Raw genomic sequence first — 23,527 nt, forward strand, 5'->3', positions numbered from 1 at the left:
TACTGGGATCAGACCTAGCTTCTATACTTCTAAAGGCTTGGTGGTGCTCTTCACTTAACTTGGTTGGCCTGTTATACTGGGGTCAGACCTAGCTTCTATACTTCTAAAGGCTTGGTGGTGCTCTTCACTTAACTTGGTTGGCCTGTTATACTGGGATCAGACCTAGCTTCTAAAGGCTTGGTGGTGCTCTTCACTTAACTTGGTTGACCTGTTATACTGGGATCAGACCTAGCTTCTAAAGGCTTGGTGGTGCTCTTCACTTAACTTGGTTGACCTGTTATACTGGGATCAGACCTAGCTTCTAAAGGCTTGGTGGTGCTCTTCACTTAACTTGGTTGACCTGTTATACTGGGATCAGACCTAGCTTCTAAAGGCTTGGTGGTGCTCTTCACTTAACTTGGTTGGCCTGTTATACTGGGATCAGACCTAGCTTCTAAAGGCTTGGTGGTGCTCTTCACTTAACTTGGTTGGCCTGTTATACTGGGATCAGACCTAGCTTCTATACTTCTAAAGGCTTGGTGGTGCTCTTCACTTAACTTGGTTGGCCTGTTATACTGGGATCAGACCTAGCTTCTAAAGGCTTGGTGGTGCTCTTCACTTAACTTGGTTGACCTGTTATACTGGGATCAGACCTAGCTTCTAAAGGCCTGGTGGTGCTCTTCATTTAACTTGGTTGGCCTGTTATACTGGGATCAGACCTAGCTTCTAAAGGCTTGGTGGTGCTCTTCACTTAACTTGGTTGACCTGTTATACTGGGATCAGACCTAGCTTCTAAAGGCCTGGTGGTGCTCTTCACTTAACTTGGTTGACCTGTTATACTGGGATCAGACCTAGCTTCTATAGGCTTGGTGGTGCTCTTCATTTAACTTGGTTGACCTGTTATACTGGGATCAGACCTAGCTTCTATACTTCTAAAGGCCTGGTGGTGCTCTTCACTTAACTTGGTTGACCTGTTATACTGGGATCAGACCTAGCTTCTATACTTCTAAAGGCTTGGTGGTGCTCTTCACTTAACTTGGTTGACCTGTTATACTGGGATCAGACCTAGCTTCTAAAGGCTTGGTGGTGCTCTTCACTTAACTTGGTTGACCTGTTATACTGGGATCAGACCTAGCTTCTATACTTCTAAAGGCTTGGTGGTGCTCTTCACTTAACTTGGTTGACCTGTTATACTGGGATCAGACCTAGCTTCTAAAGGCCTGGTGGTGCTCTTCACTTAACTTGGTTGACCTGTTATACTGGGATCAGACCTAGCTTCTAAAGGCTTGGTGGTGCTCTTCCCTTAACTTGGTTGACCTGTTATACTGGGATCAGACCTAGCTTCTAAAGGCTTGGTGGTGCTCTTCACTTAACTTGGTTGGCCTGTTATACTGGGATCAGACCTAGCTTCTAAAGGCTTGGTGGTGCTCTTCACTTAACTTGGTTGGCCTGTTATACTGGGATCAGACCTAGCTTCTAAAGGCTTGGTGGTGCTCTTCACTTAACTTGGTTGACCTGTTATACTGGGATCAGACCTAGCTTCTAAAGGCTTGGTGGTGCTCTTCACTTAACTTGGTTGACCTGTTATACTGGGATCAGACCTAGCTTCTAAAGGCTTGGTGGTGCTCTTCACTTAACTTGGTTGGCCTGTTATACTGGGATCAGACCTAGCTTCTAAAGGCTTGGTGGTGCTCTTCACTTAACTTGGTTGGCCTGTTATACTGGGATCAGACCTAGCTTCTAAAGGCCTGGTGGTGCTCTTCACTTAACTTGGTTGACCTGTTATACTGGGATCAGACCTAGCTTCTAAAGGCTTGGTGGTGCTCTTCACTTAACTTGGTTGACCTGTTATACTGGGATCAGACCTAGCTTCTAAAGGCCTGGTGGTGCTCTTCACTTAACTTGGTTGGCCTGTTATACTGGGATCAGACCTAGCTTCTAAAGGCTTGGTGGTGCTCTTCACTTAACTTGGTTGGCCTGTTATACTGGGATCAGACCTAGCTTCTAAAGGCTTGGTGGTGCTCTTCACTTAACTTGGTTGACCTGTTATACTGGGATCAGACCTAGCTTCTATACTTCTAAAGGCTTGGTGGTGCTCTTCACTTAACTTGGTTGACCTGTTATACTGGGATCAGACCTAGCTTCTATACTTCTAAAGGCTTGGTGGTGCTCTTCACTTAACTTGGTTGGCCTGTTATACTGGGATCAGACCTAGCTTCTAAAGGCCTGGTGGTGCTCTTCACTTAACTTGGTTGACCTGTTATACTGGGATCAGACCTAGCTTCTATACTTCTACAGGCTTGGTGGTGCTCTTCACTTAACTTGGTTGACCTGTTATACTGGGATCAGACCTAGCTTCTATACTTCTAAAGGCTTGGTGGTGCTCTTCACTTAACTTGGTTGGCCTGTTATACTGGGGTCAGACCTAGCTTCTATACTTCTAAAGGCTTGGTGGTGCTCTTCACTTAACTTGGTTGGCCTGTTATACTGGGATCAGACCTAGCTTCTAAAGGCTTGGTGGTGCTCTTCACTTAACTTGGTTGACCTGTTATACTGGGATCAGACCTAGCTTCTAAAGGCTTGGTGGTGCTCTTCACTTAACTTGGTTGACCTGTTATACTGGGATCAGACCTAGCTTCTAAAGGCTTGGTGGTGCTCTTCACTTAACTTGGTTGACCTGTTATACTGGGATCAGACCTAGCTTCTAAAGGCTTGGTGGTGCTCTTCACTTAACTTGGTTGGCCTGTTATACTGGGATCAGACCTAGCTTCTAAAGGCTTGGTGGTGCTCTTCACTTAACTTGGTTGGCCTGTTATACTGGGATCAGACCTAGCTTCTATACTTCTAAAGGCTTGGTGGTGCTCTTCACTTAACTTGGTTGGCCTGTTATACTGGGATCAGACCTAGCTTCTAAAGGCTTGGTGGTGCTCTTCACTTAACTTGGTTGACCTGTTATACTGGGATCAGACCTAGCTTCTAAAGGCCTGGTGGTGCTCTTCATTTAACTTGGTTGGCCTGTTATACTGGGATCAGACCTAGCTTCTAAAGGCTTGGTGGTGCTCTTCACTTAACTTGGTTGACCTGTTATACTGGGATCAGACCTAGCTTCTAAAGGCCTGGTGGTGCTCTTCACTTAACTTGGTTGACCTGTTATACTGGGATCAGACCTAGCTTCTATAGGCTTGGTGGTGCTCTTCATTTAACTTGGTTGACCTGTTATACTGGGATCAGACCTAGCTTCTATACTTCTAAAGGCCTGGTGGTGCTCTTCACTTAACTTGGTTGACCTGTTATACTGGGATCAGACCTAGCTTCTATACTTCTAAAGGCTTGGTGGTGCTCTTCACTTAACTTGGTTGACCTGTTATACTGGGATCAGACCTAGCTTCTATACTTCTAAAGGCTTGGTGGTGCTCTTCACTTAACTTGGTTGGCCTGTTATACTGGGATCAGACCTAGCTTCTAAAGGCTTGGTGGTGCTCTTCACTTAACTTGGTTGGCCTGTTATACTGGGATCAGACCTAGCTTCTAAAGGCTTGGTGGTGCTCTTCACTTAACTTGGTTGACCTGTTATACTGGGATCAGACCTAGCTTCTATACTTCTAAAGGCTTGGTGGTGCTCTTCACTTAACTTGGTTGACCTGTTATACTGGGATCAGACCTAGCTTCTAAAGGCCTGGTGGTGCTCTTCACTTAACTTGGTTGACCTGTTATACTGGGATCAGACCTAGCTTCTAAAGGCTTGGTGGTGCTCTTCCCTTAACTTGGTTGACCTGTTATACTGGGATCAGACCTAGCTTCTAAAGGCTTGGTGGTGCTCTTCACTTAACTTGGTTGGCCTGTTATACTGGGATCAGACCTAGCTTCTAAAGGCTTGGTGGTGCTCTTCACTTAACTTGGTTGGCCTGTTATACTGGGATCAGACCTAGCTTCTAAAGGCTTGGTGGTGCTCTTCACTTAACTTGGTTGACCTGTTATACTGGGATCAGACCTAGCTTCTAAAGGCTTGGTGGTGCTCTTCACTTAACTTGGTTGACCTGTTATACTGGGATCAGACCTAGCTTCTAAAGGCTTGGTGGTGCTCTTCACTTAACTTGGTTGGCCTGTTATACTGGGATCAGACCTAGCTTCTAAAGGCTTGGTGGTGCTCTTCACTTAACTTGGTTGGCCTGTTATACTGGGATCAGACCTAGCTTCTAAAGGCCTGGTGGTGCTCTTCACTTAACTTGGTTGACCTGTTATACTGGGATCAGACCTAGCTTCTAAAGGCTTGGTGGTGCTCTTCACTTAACTTGGTTGACCTGTTATACTGGGATCAGACCTAGCTTCTAAAGGCCTGGTGGTGCTCTTCACTTAACTTGGTTGGCCTGTTATACTGGGATCAGACCTAGCTTCTAAAGGCTTGGTGGTGCTCTTCACTTAACTTGGTTGGCCTGTTATACTGGGATCAGACCTAGCTTCTAAAGGCTTGGTGGTGCTCTTCACTTAACTTGGTTGACCTGTTATACTGGGATCAGACCTAGCTTCTATACTTCTAAAGGCTTGGTGGTGCTCTTCACTTAACTTGGTTGACCTGTTATACTGGGATCAGACCTAGCTTCTATACTTCTAAAGGCTTGGTGGTGCTCTTCACTTAACTTGGTTGGCCTGTTATACTGGGATCAGACCTAGCTTCTAAAGGCTTGGTGGTGCTCTTCACTTAACTTGGTTGGCCTGTTATACTGGGATCAGACCTAGCTTCTAAAGGCTTGGTGGTGCTCTTCACTTAACTTGGTTGACCTGTTATACTGGGATCAGACCTAGCTTCTATACTTCTAAAGGCTTGGTGGTGCTCTTCACTTAACTTGGTTGACCTGTTATACTGGGATCAGACCTAGCTTCTATACTTCTAAAGGCTTGGTGGTGCTCTTCACTTAACTTGGTTGGCCTGTTATACTGGGATCAGACCTAGCTTCTAAAGGCTTGGTGGTGCTCTTCACTTAACTTGGTTGGCCTGTTATACTGGGATCAGACCTAGCTTCTAAAGGCTTGGTGGTGCTCTTCACTTAACTTGGTTGACCTGTTATACTGGGATCAGACCTAGCTTCCATACTTCTAAAGGCTTGGTGGTGCTCTTCACTTAACTTGGTTGACCTGTTATACTGGGATCAGACCTAGCTTCTAAAGGCCTGGTGGTGCTCTTCACTTAACTTGGTTGACCTGTTATACTGGGATCAGACCTAGCTTCTAAAGGCTTGGTGGTGCTCTTCACTTAACTTGGTTGGCCTGTTATACTGGGATCAGTCCTAGCTTCTAAAGGCTTGGTGGTGCTCTTCACTTAACTTGGTTGGCCTGTTATACTGGGATCAGACCTAGCTTCTAAAGGCTTGGTGGTGCTCTTCACTTAACTTGGTTGACCTGTTATACTGGGATCAGACCTAGCTTCTAAAGGCTTGGTGGTGCTCTTCACTTAACTTGGTTGACCTGTTATACTGGGATCAGACCTAGCTTCTAAAGGCTTGGTGGTGCTCTTCACTTAACTTGGTTGACCTGTTATACTGGGATCAGACCTAGCTTCTAAAGGCCTGGTGGTGCTCTTCACTTAACTTGGTTGGCCTGTTATACTGGGATCAGACCTAGCTTCTAAAGGCTTGGTGGTGCTCTTCACTTAACTTGGTTGGCCTGTTATACTGGGATCAGACCTAGCTTCTAAAGGCTTGGTGGTGCTCTTCACTTAACTTGGTTGACCTGTTATACTGGGATCAGACCTAGCTTCTATACTTCTAAAGGCTTGGTGGTGCTCTTCACTTAACTTGGTTGACCTGTTATACTGGGATCAGACCTAGCTTCTATAGGCTTGGTGGTGCTCTTCACTTAACTTGGTTGACCTGTTATACTGGGATCAGACCTAGCTTCTAAAGGCTTGGTGGTGCTCTTCACTTAACTTGGTTGACCTGTTATACTGGGATCAGACCTAGCTTCTATACTTCTAAAGGCTTGGTGGTGCTCTTCACTTAACTTGGTTGGCCTGTTATACTGGGATCAGACCTAGCTTCTAAAGGCTTGGTGGTGCTCTTCACTTAACTTGGTTGGCCTGTTATACTGGGATCAGACCTAGCTTCTAAAGGCTTGGTGGTGCTCTTCACTTAACTTGGTTGACCTGTTATACTGGGATCAGACCTAGCTTCCATACTTCTAAAGGCTTGGTGGTGCTCTTCACTTAACTTGGTTGACCTGTTATACTGGGATCAGACCTAGCTTCTAAAGGCCTGGTGGTGCTCTTCACTTAACTTGGTTGACCTGTTATACTGGGATCAGACCTAGCTTCTAAAGGCTTGGTGGTGCTCTTCACTTAACTTGGTTGGCCTGTTATACTGGGATCAGACCTAGCTTCTAAAGGCTTGGTGGTGCTCTTCACTTAACTTGGTTGGCCTGTTATACTGGGATCAGACCTAGCTTCTAAAGGCTTGGTGGTGCTCTTCACTTAACTTGGTTGACCTGTTATACTGGGATCAGACCTAGCTTCTAAAGGCTTGGTGGTGCTCTTCACTTAACTTGGTTGACCTGTTATACTGGGATCAGACCTAGCTTCTAAAGGCTTGGTGGTGCTCTTCACTTAACTTGGTTGGCCTGTTATACTGGGATCAGACCTAGCTTCTAAAGGCTTGGTGGTGCTCTTCACTTAACTTGGTTGGCCTGTTATACTGGGATCAGACCTAGCTTCTAAAGGCCTGGTGGTGCTCTTCACTTAACTTGGTTGACCTGTTATACTGGGATCAGACCTAGCTTCTAAAGGCTTGGTGGTGCTCTTCACTTAACTTGGTTGACCTGTTATACTGGGATCAGACCTAGCTTCTAAAGGCCTGGTGGTGCTCTTCACTTAACTTGGTTGGCCTGTTATACTGGGATCAGACCTAGCTTCTAAAGGCTTGGTGGTGCTCTTCACTTAACTTGGTTGGCCTGTTATACTGGGATCAGACCTAGCTTCTAAAGGCTTGGTGGTGCTCTTCACTTAACTTGGTTGACCTGTTATACTGGGATCAGACCTAGCTTCTATACTTCTAAAGGCTTGGTGGTGCTCTTCACTTAACTTGGTTGACCTGTTATACTGGGATCAGACCTAGCTTCTATAGGCTTGGTGGTGCTCTTCACTTAACTTGGTTGACCTGTTATACTGGGATCAGACCTAGCTTCTAAAGGCTTGGTGGTGCTCTTCACTTAACTTGGTTGACCTGTTATACTGGGATCAGACCTAGCTTCTATACTTCTAAAGGCTTGGTGGTGCTCTTCACTTAACTTGGTTGACCTGTTATACTGGGATCAGACCTAGCTTCTAAAGGCTTGGTGGTGCTCTTCACTTAACTTGGTTGGCCTGTTATACTGGGATCAGACCTAGCTTCTAAAGGCTTGGTGGTGCTCTTCACTTAACTTGGTTGACCTGTTATACTGGGATCAGACCTAGCTTATAAAGGCTTGGTGGTGCTCTTCACTTAACTTGGTTGACCTGTTATACTGGGGTCAGACCTAGCTTCTATACTTCTAAAGGCTTGGTGGTGCTCTTCACTTAACTTGGTTGACCTGTTATACTGGGATCAGACCTAGCTTCTATACTTCTAAAGGCTTGGTGGTGCTCTTCACTTAACTTGGTTGACCTGTTATACTGGGATCAGACCTAGCTTCTAAAGGCTTGGTGGTGCTCTTCATTTAACTTGGTTGGCCTGTTATACTGGGATCAGACCTAGCTTCTAAAGGCTTGGTGGTGCTCTTCACTTAACTTGGTTGACCTGTTATACTGGGATCAGACCTAGCTTCTAAAGGCTTGGTGGTGCTCTTCACTTAACTTGGTTGGCCTGTTATACTGGGATCAGACCTAGCTTCTAAAGGCTTGGTGGTGCTCTTCACTTAACTTGGTTGACCTGTTATACTGGGATCAGACCTAGCTTCTAAAGGCTTGGTGGTGCTCTTCACTTAACTTGGTTGACCTGTTATACTGGGATCAGACCTAGCTTCTATACTTCTAAAGGCTTGGTGGTGCTCTTCACTTAACTTGGTTGACCTGTTATACTGGGATCAGACCTAGCTTCTAAAGGCTTGGTGGTGCTCTTCACTTAACTTGGTTGACCTGTTATACTGGGATCAGACCTAGCTTCTAAAGGCCTTGGTGGTGCTCTTCACTTAACTTGGTTGACCTGTTATACTGGGATCAGACCTAGCTTCTATACTTCTAAAGGCTTGGTGGTGCTCTTCACTTAACTTGGTTGACCTGTTATACTGGGATCAGACCTAGCTTCTAAAGGCTTGGTGGTGCTCTTCACTTAACTTGGTTGACCTGTTATACTGGGATCAGACCTAGCTTCTAAAGGCTTGGTGGTGCTCTTCACTTAACTTGGTTGGCCTGTTATACTGGGATCAGACCTAGCTTCTAAAGGCTTGGTGGTGCTCTTCACTTAACTTGGTTGGCCTGTTATACTGGGATCAGACCTAGCTTCTAAAGGCCTGGTGGTGCTCTTCACTTAACTTGGTTGACCTGTATACTGGGATCAGACCTAGCTTCTATACTTCTAAAGGCTTGGTGGTGCTCTTCACTTAACTTGGTTGACCTGTTAATACTGGGATCAGACCTAGCTTCTACTCTAAAGGCTTGGTGGTGCTCTTCACTTAACTTGGTTGACCTGTTATACTGGGATCAGACCTAGCTTCTAAAGGCTTGGTGGTGCTCTTCACTTAACTTGGTTGACCTGTTATACTGGGATCAGACCTAGCTTCTAAAGGCTTGGTGGTGCTCTTCACTTAACTTGGTTGACCTGTTATACTGGGATCAGACCTAGCTTCTAAAGGCTTGGTGGTGCTCTTCACTTAACTTGGTTGACCTGTTATACTGGGATCAGACCTAGCTTCTAAAGGCTTGGTGGTGCTCTTCACTTAACTTGGTTGACCTGTTATACTGGGATCAGACCTAGCTTCTATACTTCTAAAGGCTTGGTGGTGCTCTTCACTTAACTTGGTTGACCTGTTATACTGGGATCAGACCTAGCTTCTATACTTCTAAAGGCTTGGTGGTGCTCTTCACTTAACTTGGTTGACCTGTTATACTGGGATCAGACCTAGCTTCTATACTTCTAAAGGCTTGGTGGTGCTCTTCACTTAACTTGGTTGGCCTGTTATACTGGGATCAGACCTAGCTTCTATACTTCTAAAGGCTTGGTGGTGCTCTTCACTTAACTTGGTTGACCTGTTATACTGGGATCAGACCTAGCTTCTAAAGGCCTGGTGGTGCTCTTCACTTAACTTGGTTGACCTGTTATACTGGGGTCAGACCTAGCTTCTAAAGGCTTGGTGGTGCTCTTCACTTAACTTGGTTGACCTGTTATACTGGGATCAGACCTAGCTTCTATAGGCTTGGTGGTGCTCTTCACTTAACTTGGTTGACCTGTTATACTGGGATCAGACCTAGCTTCTAAAGGCTTGGTGGTGCTCTTCACTTAACTTGTTTGACCTGTTATACTGGGATCAGACCTAGCTTCTATACTTCTAAAGGCTTGGTGGTGCTCTTCACTTAACTTGGTTGGCCTGTTATACTGGGATCAGACCTAGCTTCTAAAGGCTTGGTGGTGCTCTTCACTTAACTTGGTTGACCTGTTATACTGGGATCAGACCTAGCTTCTAAAGGCTTGGTGGTGCTCTTCACTTAACTTGGTTGGCCTGTTATACTGGGATCAGACCTAGCTTCTAAAGGCTTGGTGGTGCTCTTCACTTAACTTGGTTGACCTGTTATACTGGGATCAGACCTAGCTTCTAAAGGCCTGGTGGTGCTCTTCACTTAACTTGGTTGGCCTGTTATACTGGGATCAGACCTAGCTTCTAAAGGCTTGGTGGTGCTCTTCACTTAACTTGGTTGGCCTGTTATACTGGGATCAGACCTAGCTTCTAAAGGCCTGGTGGTGCTCTTCACTTAACTTGGTTGACCTGTTATACTGGGATCAGACCTAGCTTCTAAAGGCTTGGTGGTGCTCTTCACTTAACTTGGTTGACCTGTTATACTGGGATCAGACCTAGCTTCTAAAGGCTTGGTGGTGCTCTTCACTTAACTTGGTTGGCCTGTTATACTGGGATCAGACCTAGCTTCTATACTTCTAAAGGCTTGGTGGTGCTCTTCACTTAACTTGGTTGACCTGTTATACTGGGATCAGACCTAGCTTCTATACTTCTAAAGGCTTGGTGGTGCTCTTCACTTAACTTGGTTGACCTGTTATACTGGGGTCAGACCTAGCTTCTAAAGGCTTGGTGGTGCTCTTCACTTAACTTGGTTGACCTTTTATACTGGGATCAGACCTAGCTTCTATACTTCTAAAGGCTTGGTGGTGCTCTTCACTTAACTTGGTTGGCCTGTTATACTGGGATCAGACCTAGCTTCTAAAGGCTTGGTGGTGCTCTTCACTTAACTTGGTTGGCCTGTTATACTGGGGTCAGACCTAGCTTCTAAAGGATTGGTGGTGCTCTTCACTTAACTTGGTTGACCTGTTATACTGGGATCAGACCTAGCTTCTATAGGCTTGGTGGTGCTCTTCACTTAACTTGGTTGACCTGTTATACTGGGATCAGACCTAGCTTCTAAAGGCCTGGTGGTGCTCTTCACTTAACTTGGTTGACCTGTTATACTGGGATCAGACCTAGCTTCTAAAGGCTTGGTGGTGCTCTTCACTTAACTTGGTTGGCCTGTTATACTGGGATCAGACCTAGCTTCTAAAGGCTTGGTGGTGCTCTTCACTTAACTTGGTTGACCTGTTATACTGGGATCAGACCTAGCTTCTATAGGCTTGGTGGTGCTCTTCACTTAACTTGGTTGACCTGTTATACTGGGATCAGACCTAGCTTCTATAGGCTTGGTGGTGCTCTTCATTTAACTTGGTTGGCCTGTTATACTGGGATCAGACCTAGCTTCTAAAGGCCTGGTGGTGCTCTTCACTTAACTTGGTTGGCCTGTTTGGGATTATTCCATTGTACACTAAATCAAGCACAGCTCTAGGAGTGATATGATTCATATGCATCTGAGCCAGGTCTGATTGGGATACATGAAAGATCATGTATTCTTTGTTCTAGATCGCAGACAGACAGACACAGGTAGCCTAGCGGTTAAGAGCTATGGCCCAGTAACCGAAAGGTCGCTAGTTCGAATCCCCGCGTCGGCATGGTTGAAAAGTCTGCTGTTCTGCCCTTGAGCAAGGCAGTTACCCCCAACAACTGCTCCCAATGACGTGGATGTCGATTAAGGCAGCCCCCCGCACCTCTCTGAAACTGACTAGGTATCCCCTTTCCCTTTCCAACTGACTAGGTATCCCCTTTCCCTTTCCAACTGACTAGGTATCCCCTTTCCCTTTCCAACTGACTAGGTATCCCCTTTCCAACTGACTAGGAATCCCCTTTCCAACTGACTAGGTATCCCCTTTCCCTTTCCAACTGACTAGGTATCCCCTTTCCAACTGACTAGGTATCCCCTTTCCCTTTCCAACTGACTAGGTATCCCCTTTCCCTTTCCAACTGACTAGGTATCCCCTTTCCCTTTCCAACTGACTAGGTATCCCCTTTCCAACTGACTAGGTATCCCCTTTCCCTTTCCAACTGACTAGGTATCCCCCTTTCCCTTTCCAACTGACTAGGTATCCCCCTTTCCAACTGACTAGGTATCCCCCTTTCCAACTGACTAGGTATCCCCCTTTCCAACTGACTAGGTATCCCCCTTTCCCTTTCCAACTGACTAGGTATCCCCTTTCCCTTTCCAACTGACTAGGTATCTCCCTTTCCCTTTCCAACTGACTAGGTATCCCCCTTTCCCTTTCCAACTGACTAGGTACCCCCTTTCCCTTTCCAACTGACTAGGTATCCCCTTTCCCTTTCCAACTGACTAGGTATCCCCTTTCCCTTTCCAACTGACTAGGTATCCCCCTTTCCCTTTCCAACTGACTAGGTATCCCCTTTCCCTTTCCAACTGACTAGGTATCCCCTTTCCAACTGACTAGGTATCCCCTTTCCCTTTCCAACTGACTAGGTATCCCCTTTCCAACTGACTAGGTATCCCCTTTCCAACTGACTAGGTATCCCCTTTCCAACTGACTAGGTATCCCCTTTCCCTTTCCAACTGACTAGGTATCCCCTTTCCAACTGACTAGGTATCCCCTTTCCCTTTCCAACTGACTAGGTATCCCCTTTCCAACTGACTAGGTATCCCCTTTCCAACTGACTAGGTATCCCCTTTCCCTTTCCAACTGACTAGGTATCCCCCTTTCCAACTGACTAGGTATCCCCCTTTCCCTTTCCAACTGACTAGGTATCCCCCTTTCCAACTGACTAGGTATCCCCTTTCCAACTGACTAGGTATCCCCTTTCCAACTGACTAGGTATCCCCTTTCCAACTGACTAGGTATCCCCCTTTCCCTTTCCAACTGACTAGGTATCCCCTTTCCAACTGACTAGGTATCCCCTTTCCAACTGACTAGGTATCCCCTTTCCAACTGACTAGGTATCCCCTTTCCAACTGACTAGGTATCCCCTTTCCAACTGACTAGGTATCCCCTTTCCAACTGACTAGGTATCCCCTTTCCAACTGACTAGGTATCCCCTTTCCAACTGACTAGGTATCCCCTTTCCAACTGACTAGGTATCCCCCTTTCCAACTGACTAGGTATCCCCCTTTCCCTTTCCAACTGACTAGGTATCCCCCTTTCCCTTTCCAACTGACTAGGTATCCCCCTTTCCAACTGACTAGGTATCCCCTTTCCAACTGACTAGGTATCCCCTTTCCAACTGACTAGGTATCCCCCCCCCTTTCCCTTTCCAACTGACTAGGTATCCCCCTTTCCCTTTCCAACTGACTAGGTATCCCCTTTCCAACTGACTAGGTATCCCCTTTCCAACTGACTAGGTATCCCCTTTCCAACTGACTAGGTATCCCCTTTCCAACTGACTAGGTATCCCCTTTCCAACTGACTAGGTATCCCCTTTCCAACTGACTAGGTATCCCCTTTCCAACTGACTAGGTATCCCCTTTCCCTTTCCAACTGACTAGGTATCCCCTTTCCAACTGACTAGGTATCCCCTTTCCAACTGACTAGGTATCCCCTTTCCAACTGACTAGGTATCCCCTTTCCAACTGACTAGGTATCCCCTTTCCAACTGACTAGGTATCCCCTTTCCCTTTCCAACTGACTAGGTATCCCCTTTCCAACTGACTAGGTATCCTCTTTCCCTTTCCAACTGACTAGGTATCCCCTTTCCAACTGACTAGGTATCCTCTTTCCCTTTCCAACTGACTAGGTATCCCCTTTCCCTTTCCAACTGACTAGGTATCCCCTTTCCCTTTCCAACTGACTAGGTATCCCCTTTCCAACTGACTAGGTATCCCCTTTCCCTTTCCAACTGACTAGGTATCCCCTTTCCAACTGACTAGGTATCCCCTTTCCAACTGACTAGGTATCCCCTTTCCCTTTCCAACTGACTAGGTATCCCCTTTCCAACTGACTAGGTATCCCCTTTCCCTTTCCAACTGACTAGGTATCCCCTTTCCAACTGACTAGGTATCCCCTTTCCAACTGACTAGGTATCCCCTTTCCAACTGACTAGGTATCCCCCTTTCCAACTGACTAGGTAACCCCTTTCCCTTTCCAACTGACTAGGTATCCCCTTTCCCTTTCCAACTGACTAGGTATCCCCTTTCCCTTTCCAACTGACTAGGTATCCCCTTTCCCTTTCCAACTGACTAGGTATCCCCTTTCCAACTGACTAGGTATCCCATTTCCAACTGACTAGGTATCCCCTTTCCCTTTCCAACTGACTAGGTATCCCCTTTCCCTTTCCAACTGACTAGGTATCCCCTTTCCCTTTCCAACTGACTAGGTATCCCCTTTCCAACTGACTAGGTATCCTCTTTCCCTTTCCAACTGACTAGGTATCCCCTTTCCAACTGACTAGGTATCCCCTTTCCAACTGACTAGGTATCCCCTTTCCAACTGACTAGGTATCCCCTTTCCCTTTCCAACTGACTAGGTATCCCCTTTCCCTTTCCAACTGACTAGGTATCCCCTTTCCAACTGACTAGGTATCCCCTTTCCCTTTCCAACTGACTAGGTATCCCCTTTCCAACTGACTAGGTATCCCCTTTCCCTTTCCAACTGACTAGGTATCCCCTTTCCAACTGACTAGGTATCCCATTTCCAACTGACTAGGTATCCCCTTTCCCTTTCCAACTGACTAGGTATCCCCTTTCCCTTTCCAACTGACTAGGTATCCCCTTTCCCTTTCCAACTGACTAGGTATCCCCTTTCCAACTGACTAGGTATCCCCTTTCCAACTGACTAGGTATCCCCTTTCCCTTTCCAACTGACTAGGTATCCCCTTTCCAACTGACTAGGTATCCCCTTTCCAACTGACTAGGTATCCCCTTTCCAACTGACTAGGTATCCCCTTTCCAACTGACTAGGTATCCCCTTTCCAACTGACTAGGTATCCCCTTTCCCTTTCCAACTGACTAGGTATCCCCTTTCCCTTTCCAACTGACTAGGTATCCCCTTTCCAACTGACTAGGTATCCCCTTTCCAACTGACTAGGTATCCCCTTTCCCTTTCCAACTGACTAGGTATCCCCTTTCCAACTGACTAGGTATCCCCTTTCCCTTTCCAACTGACTAGGTATCCCCTTTCCAACTGACTAGGTATCCCCTTTCCAACTGACTAGGTACCCCCTTTCCCTTTCCAACTAACTAGGTATCCCCTTTTCCTTTCCAACTGACTAGGTATCCCCTTTCCAACTGACTAGGTATCCCCTTTCCAACTGACTACGTATCCCCTTTCCCCTTTCCCTTTCCAACTGACTAGGTATCCCCTTTCCCTTTCCAACTGACTAGGTATCCCCTTTCCCTTTCCAACTGACTAGGTATCCCCTTTCCCTTTCCAACTGACTAGGTATCCCCTTTCCAACTGACTAGGTATCCCCTTTCCCTTTCCAACTGACTAGGTATCCCCTTTCCCTTTCCAACTGACAGCAGGGACAACACCACTGACTGACTACACCTCTCAGGTTTGGTCATCTAATCTATACCAACACCACTGACTGACTACACCTCTCAGGTTTGGTCATCTAATCTATACCAACACCACTGACTGACTACACCTCTCAGGTTTGGTCATCTAATCAGAACCAACACCACTGACTGACTACACCTCTCAGGTTTGGTCATCTAATCAGAACCAACACCACTGACTGACTACACCTCTCAGGTTTGGTCATCTAATCTATACCAACACCACTGACTGACTACACCTCTCAGGGTTGGTCACCTAATCTATACCAACACCACTGACTGACTACACCTCTCAGGTTTGGTCATCTAATCAGAACCAACACCACTGACTGACTACACCTCTCAGGGTTGGTCATCTAATCTATACCAACACCACTGACTGACTACACCTCTCAGGGTTGGTCATCTAATCAGAACCAACACCACTGACTACACCTCTCAGGGTTGGTCATCTAATCTATACCAACACCACTGACTGACTACACCTCTCAGGGTTGGTCATCTAATCTATACCAACACCACTGACTGACTACACCTCTCAGGGTTGGTCATCTAATCAGAACCAACACCACTGACTGACTACACCTCTCAGGTTTGGTCACCTAATCTATACCAACACCACTGACTGACTACACCTCTCAGGGTTGGTCATCTAATCAGAACCAACACCACTGACTGACTACACCTCTCAGGTTTGGTCATCTAATCTATACCAACACCACTGACTACACCTCTCAGGTTTGGCCATCTAATCAGAACCAACACCACTGACTGACTACACCTCTCAGGGTTGGTCATCTAATCAGAACCAACACCACTGACTGACTACACCTCTCAGGTTTGGTCATCTAATCAGAACCAACACCACTGACTACACCTCTCAGGGTTGGTCATCTAATCTATACCAACACCACTGACTGACTACACCTCTCAGGGTTGGTCATCTAATCAGAACCAACACCACTGACTACACCTCTCAGGGTTGGTCATCTAATCTATACCAACACCACTGACTGACTACACCTCTCAGGGTTGGTCATCTAATCAGAACCAACACCACTGACTACACCTCTCAGGGTTGGTCATCTAATCAGAACCAACACCACTGACTACACCTCTCAGGTTTGGTCATCTAATCAGAACCAACACCACTGACTGACTACACCTCTCAGGGTTGGTCATCTAATCAGAACCAACACCACTGACTACACCACTCAGGGTTGGTCATCTAATCAGAACCAACACCACTGACTGACTACACCTCTCAGGTTTGGTCATCTAATCAGAACCAACACCACTGACTGACTACACCTCTCAGGGTTGGTCATCTAATCAGAACCAACACCACTGACTACACCTCTCAGGTTTGGTCATCTAATCAGAACCAACACCACTGACTGACTACACCTCTCAGGTTTGGTCATCTAATCAGAACCAACACCACTGACTGACTACACCTCTCAGGGTTGGTCATCTAATCTATACCAACACCACTGACTCCACCTCTCAGGTTTGGTCATCTAATCAGAACCAACACCACTGACTACACCTCTCAGGTTTGGTCATCTAATCTATACCAACACCACTGACTGACTACACCTCTCAGGGTTGGTCACCTAATCTATACCAACACCACTGACTGACTACACCTCTCAGGTTTGGTCATCTAATCAGAACCAACACCACTGACTGACTACACCTCTCAGGGTTGGTCATCTAATCTATACCAACACCACTGACAGACTACACCTCTCAGGTTTGGTCATCTAATCAGAACCAACACCACTGACTGACTACACCTCTCAGGTTTGGTCATCTAATCAGAACCAACACCACTGACTGACTACACCTCTCAGGTTTGGTCATCTAATCAGAACCAACACCACTGACTGACTACACCTCTCAGGTTTGGTCATCTAATCAGAACCAACACCACTGACTGACTACACCTCTCAGGGTTGGTCATCTAGTCAGAACCAACACCACTGACTGACTACACCTCTCAGGTTTGGTCATCTAATCTATACCAACACCACTGACTGACTACACCTCTCAGGGTTGGTCATCTAATCAGAACCAACACCACTGACTACACCTCTCAGGTTTGGTCATCTAATCAGAACCAACACCACTGACTACACCTCTCAGGTTTGGTCATCTAATCAGAACCAACACCACTGACTACACCTCTCAGGGTTGGTCATCTAATCAGAACCAACACCACTGACTGACTACACCTCTCAGGGTTGGTCATCTAATCAGAACCAACACCACTGACTGACTACACCTCTCAGGTTTGGTCATCTAATCTATACCAACACCACTGACTGACTACACCTCTCAGGTTTGGTCATCTAATCAGAACCAACACCACTGACTGACTACACCTCTCAGGTTTGGTCATCTAATCAGAACCAACACCACTGACTGACTACACCTCTCAGGTTTGGTCATCTAATCTATACCAACACCACTGACTGACTACACCTCTCAGGGTTGGTCATCTAATCAGAACCAACACCACTGACTACACCTCTCAGGTTTGGTCATCTAATCAGAACCAACACCACTGACTGACTACACCTCTCAGGTTTGGTCATCTAATCAGAACCAACACCACTGACTGACTACACCTCTCAGGTTTGGTCATCTAATCAGAACCCACACCACTGACTGACTACACCTCTCAGGTTTGGTCATCTAATCAGAACCAACACCACTGACTACACCTCTCAGGTTTGGTCATCTAATCTATACCAACACCACTGACTGACTACACCTCTCAGGTTTGGTCATCTAATCAGAACCAACACCACTGACTACACCTCTCAGGTTTGGTCATCTAATCTATACCAACACCACTGACTGACTACACCTCTCAGGGTTGGTCATCTAATCTATACCAACACCACTGACTACACCTCTCAGGTTTGGTCATCTAATCAGAACCAACACCACTGACTGACTACACCTCTCAGGTTTGGTCATCTAATCTATACCAACACCACTGACTGACTACACCTCTCAGGTTTGGTCATCTAATCAGAACCAACACCACTGACTGACTACACCTCTCAGGTTTGGTCATCTAATCTATACCAACACCACTGACTGACTACACCTCTCAGGTTTGGTCATCTAATCAGAACCAACACCACTGACTGACTACACCTCTCAGGGTTGGTCATCTAATCAGAACCCACACCACTGACTGACTACACCTCTCAGGTTTGGTCATCTAATCAGAACCAACACCACTGACTGACTACACCTCTCAGGTTTGGTCATCTAATCTATACCAACACCACTGACTGACTACACCTCTCAGGGTTGGTCATCTAATCTATACCAACACCACTGACTGACTACACCTCTCAGGGTTGGTCATCTAATCAGAACCAACACCACTGACTGACTACACCTCTCAGGGTTGGTCATCTAATCAGAACCAACACCACTGACTACACCTCTCAGGTTTGGTCATCTAATCAGAACCAACACCACTGACTACACCTCTCAGGTTTGGTCATCTAATCTATACCAACACCACTGACTGACTACACCTCTCAGGTTTGGTCATCTAATCAGAACCAACACCACTGACTGACTACACCTCTCAGGGTTGGTCATCTAATCAGAACCAACACCACTGACTGACTACACCTCTCAGGTTTGGTCATCTAATCAGAACCAACACCACTGACTGACTACACCTCTCAGGTTTGGTCATCTAATCAGAACCAACACCACTGACTGACTACACCTCTCAGGTTTGGTCATCTAATCAGAACCAACACCACTGACTACACCTCTCAGGTTTGGTCATCTAATCTATACCAACACCACTGACTGACTACACCTCTCAGGGTTGGTCATCTAATCTATACCAACACCACTGACTACACCTCTCAGGTTTGGTCATCTAATCTATACCAACACCACTGACTGACTACACCTCTCAGGTTTGGTCATCTAATCAGAACCAACACCACTGACTGACTACACCTCTCAGGGTTGGTCATCTAATCAGAACCAGGGGCTATATACAGTTCCTGGAAGAGCTACTTTTAATAAAGACTAACTAAACTGAACCACAGAGAGCATAGTCAATCTACCATGGCCTTTGAAACCTTCTGGGTTATGGTTAGAGCTAGGGGTTCCAGTGGTCTCAGACGGTCAGTACCGTGTGGGGGAGGGATGCTGGCGGAGGGCTAGGGTTAAAGGTCAGGGGTTAGGTATATTGTGGGGGAGGGATGCTGGCGGAGGGCTAGGGTTAAAGGTCAGGGTTTAGGTATATTGTGGGGGAGGGATGCTGGCGGAGGGCTAGGGTTAAAGGTCAGGGGTTAGGTATATTGTGGGTGAGGGATGCTGGCGGAGGGCTAGGGTTAAAGGTCAGGGGTTAGAGTTAGAGTTTAGGTATATTGTGGGTGAGGGATGCTGGCGGAGGGCTAGGGTTAAAGGTCAGGGTTTAGGTATATTGTGGGGGAGGGATGCTGGCGGAGGGCTAGGGTTAAAGGTCAGGGTTTAGGTATATTGTGGGTGAGGGATGCTGGCGGAGGGCTAGGGTTAAAGGTCAGGGGTTAGGATTAGCTACACTACATGGCCAAAGGTATGTGGACACCTGCTCGTCAAAAATGTCATTCCAAAATCATGGGCATTAATATGGACTTGGCCCCCCCTTTGCTGCTATAACAGCCTCCACTCTTCTGGGAAGGCTTTCCACTAGATGTTGGAACATTGCTGCTATAACAGCCTCCACTCTTCTGGGAAGGCTTTCCACTAGATGTAGGAACATTGCTGCTATAACAGCCTCCACTCCTCTGGGAAGGCTTTCCAATAGATGTTGGAACATTGCTGCTATAACAGCCTCCACTCTTCTGGGAAGGCTTTCCACTAGATGTAGGAACATTGCTGCTATAACAGCCTCCACTCTTCTGGGAAGGCTTTCCACTAGATGTTGGAACATTGCTGCTATAACAGCCTCCACTCCTCTGGGAAGGCTTTCCAATAGATGTTGGAACATTGCTGCTATAACAGCCTCCACTCTTCTGGGAAGGCTTTCCACTAGATGTTGGAACATTGCTGCTATAACAGCCTCCACTCTTCTGGGAAGGCTTTCCACTAGATGTTGGAACATTGCTGCTATAACAGCCTCCACTCTTCTGGGAAGGCTTTCCACTAGATGTTGGAACATTGCTGCTATAACAGCCTCCACTCTTCTGGGAAGGCTTTCCACTAGATGTTGGAACATTGCTGCTGGGACTTTCTTCTATTCAGCCACAAGAGCATTAGTGAGGTCGGCACTAATGTTGTGCGATTAGGTCCGGTTCGCAGTCGGCGTTCCAATTCATCCCAAAGGTGTTCGATGGGGTTGAGGTCAGGGCTCTGTGCAGGCCAGTCAAGTTCTTCCATACCAATCTCGACAAACCATTTCTGTATGGACCTCACTTTGTGCATGGGGGCATTGTCATGCTGAAACAGGAAAGGGCCTTCCCCCAAACTGTTGCTGCAAAGTTGGAAGCACAGAATCGTCTAGAATGTCATGGTATGCTGTAGCGTTAAGATTTTCCTTTACTGGAACTACGGGGCCCGAACCATGAAAAACAGCCCCAGACCATTATTCCTCCTCCACCAAACTTTACAGTTGGCACTATTCATTAGGGCAGGTAGCGTTACCTGGCATCCGACAAACCCAGATTTGTCTGTCAGACTGACAGATGGTGAAGCGTGATTCATCACTCCAGAATGCAATGGCGGTGAGATTCACACCACTCCAGCCAGCGCTTGGCATTGCGCATGGTGATCTAAGGCTTGTGTGCGGCTGCTCGGCCATGGAAACCTATTTTATGAGGCTTCCGACGAACAGTTCTTGTGCCAACATAGCTTCCAGAGGCAGTTTGGAACTCTGTATCGAGTGTTGCAACCGAGAACAGAACATTTTTACGTGCTTCAGCACTCGGCGGTCCAGCTTGTGTGGCCTGCCACTTCGCGGCTGAGCCGTTGTTGCCCCTAGACGTTTCCACTTCACAATAACAGCCCTTACAGTTGACCGGTGCAGCTCTACCGGGGCAGACGTGATGAACTGTTAGAAAGGTGGGATCCTATGACGGTGCAACGTTGAAAGTCACTGAGCTCTTCAGTAAGGAAATTTCATTTAAAATGTGTGTCTATGGAGATTGCATGGCTTTAGACACCTGTCAGCAACTGGTGTGGCTGAAATAGCTGATTCCAATAATTTGAAAGGGTGTCCACATACTTTTGGCCACGTAGTGTACCTTTTGGCCTTGTAGTGTGTGAGGGCCTGCTGGCGGAGGGTTATGGTTAGGGGTCAGGGGTCAGAGTTAGGTACCTTGTGTGTGAGGGCGTGCTGGCGGAGGGTTATGGTTAGGGGTCAGGGGTCAGAGTTAGGTACCTTGTGTGTGAGGGCGTGCTGGCGGAGGGTTATGGTTAGGGGTCAGGGGTCAGAGTTAGGTACCTTGTGTGTGAGGGTGTGCTGGCGGAGGGTTATGGTTAGGGGTCAGGGGTCAGAGTTAGGTACCTTGTGTGTGAGGGTGTGCTGGCGGAGGGTTATGGTTAGGGGTCAGGGGTCAGGGTTAGGTACCTTGTGTGTGAGGGCGTGCTGGCGGAGGTGGTGCAGCTGGACAAACTCCAGGCCGCAGTGGGAACAGGAGTACGGCCGAGGACTCTGGTGTTTCAGTAGGTGATTCTGCAGCTGGCTGCGGTAGGTGAAGGACTTGTCGCACTCTGTACACTGGTAACTAGTTGGTCCCTGGTGGCTGGTCTGGTGGCGCTTCAGATGGGCGTAGGTGGGGAACTCCATGCCACACTGGGAACACACGTGGCAGCGCCCGCGCTCGTGTTTGGTCTCGTGGGCGCGGAGCTCGCTGGGGTAGGCGAAGCCACGGCGACAGAAGCGGCAGCTGTAAGGTTTGACGTCGGTGTGCTGCAGCATGTGTCTCTTCAGGTGGGAGGTCTGGGTGAAGCCCTTCTTACACACGGTGCATTTATGAGGTCTAGTTCCCTGGTGGGTGAGCAGGTGGGTCTGCAGGTGGCTGGGCTGTTTAAACAGCTTCCCACAGTGGGGGCAGGCGTGGGGCTTGATGCCCTGGTGACCCAGGATGTGAGTTACCAGGTTGTACTTGGAGGTGTAAGACTTTTCACACATACGACACTTCCATCTCTTCAGCCCCTCCCCCATGTCCACACAGTACGACTCGTCTATCTGGATGTTGATGTCTAGACGGTCAACCCTCCGGCCGTGGTGACGATGGGTCCCTCCTCTTCCTGCTCCTGCTCCTCCTCTTCCCGCCACCCCCTGCTCCAGCTGGTTGCCCCACATCATACCCTGGCTGTTCTCATGGTAGATCTCCCCCCCCTCGTACCCCCCCACCTCGCTGGACTGGAAGTAGCTGCTGATAGTCTCCTCCTGTCCTCCTTTCATCAGGCTGTTTCCCTGCTCTCCCTCCTCCTCCTCCTCCTCCTCCCCCCTTGCTCTCTCCTGATGCCCCCTCTGCCCCTGCAGGCCTCGATGCCCCGGCTCCCCTTTATGGCTGTGGCCGGCCTGGGAGTGTGTGTGAGGGTGTGTGTTAGCCTGCTGGCTGGACATGTCTCTGTCACACTCGGCACAGCCTTTTTGGGCGGCGGCACGGAGAGAGGCGGGGTCAACCTGGACCAATCCCCCTCTAGTAGTAGCCAGGTTGTTCAGCATGTGAACACAGGACGTCAGGCCAGTGATAACCCCCTCTCCTTTCACTTGGGATGACCCGTCCACAGGCACTCCAGCATGGCGCTCGGGTCCTACCATCTTCCCCTCGGGGGGTGGTCCGTGCCACCTCCTCTGGCTACAGCTGGGCTGCATGTGTCCGTCTTCAGGCAGGTTGTCTCCCAGGTAATCTCCGTTAGCTCCTATCAGCTGATCAGCGTATTCGTAATCCACCCCCTCTACAGGCAGGGCAGGGGACTCTTTAGGTTCTCCTGTGTAGAAGCCATTAGGAGCGATGGTAGCACCGAACACCTCATTCTGAGAGATGAGGCCCAGAACAGCAGCCTGGGCTAGAGACAGAACCACCACAGGATCAGTCTGAGTGCCAGAATCTACCTGTCTGGCCATAGCCCTGGGCTCACATCTAACCAGGCGCCTGCTGGCTTCCTCCTGAGACACAGACAGGGAGAGAGACAAGGTTAGTACTGCAGTCAACACATCTTTACAATCTACCATGTTGATCAGAGATATCAGCAGAGTCAGTGAGGAGAGAATTCATCACTAATATCACCCATCAGCCCTGGTCAACCATCATCACTAATATCACCTATCAGCCCTGGTCAACCATCATCACTAATATCACCTCTCAGCCCTGGTCAACCATCATCACTAATATCACCTCTCAGCCCTGGTCAACCATCATCACTAATATCACCTATCAGCCCTGGTCAACCATCATCACTAATATCACCTATCAGCCCTGGTCAACCATCATCACTAATATCACCTATCAG

The 23,527-nt window shown here is 47.6% G+C and overlaps 1 protein-coding gene across 5 annotated transcripts in view; it reads right to left on the reverse strand.

Moving 5' to 3' along the window:
* LOC120041556 (zinc finger protein 710-like) overlaps positions 1 to 23,527 on the reverse strand; it is an 86,873-nt gene that overhangs the window by 14,635 nt on the left and 48,711 nt on the right. For all 5 annotated transcript variants that reach the window (XR_005475898.1, XR_005475897.1, XM_038986432.1 and 2 more), the window contains one exon: positions 21,633 to 23,183. Coding sequence is in view for 3 of the 5 variants with exons in the window: in XM_038986431.1 (XP_038842359.1) it covers positions 21,633 to 23,183 (1,551 nt within the window). In the remaining 2 variants the exon portion in view is untranslated. The remainder of the gene's footprint in view (positions 1 to 21,632; positions 23,184 to 23,527) is intronic.

The sequence above is a fragment of the Salvelinus namaycush genome, unplaced genomic scaffold (genome assembly GCF_016432855.1).
Source record: "Salvelinus namaycush isolate Seneca unplaced genomic scaffold, SaNama_1.0 Scaffold475, whole genome shotgun sequence".
NCBI classification, from domain to species: Eukaryota; Metazoa; Chordata; class Actinopteri; order Salmoniformes; family Salmonidae; genus Salvelinus; species Salvelinus namaycush.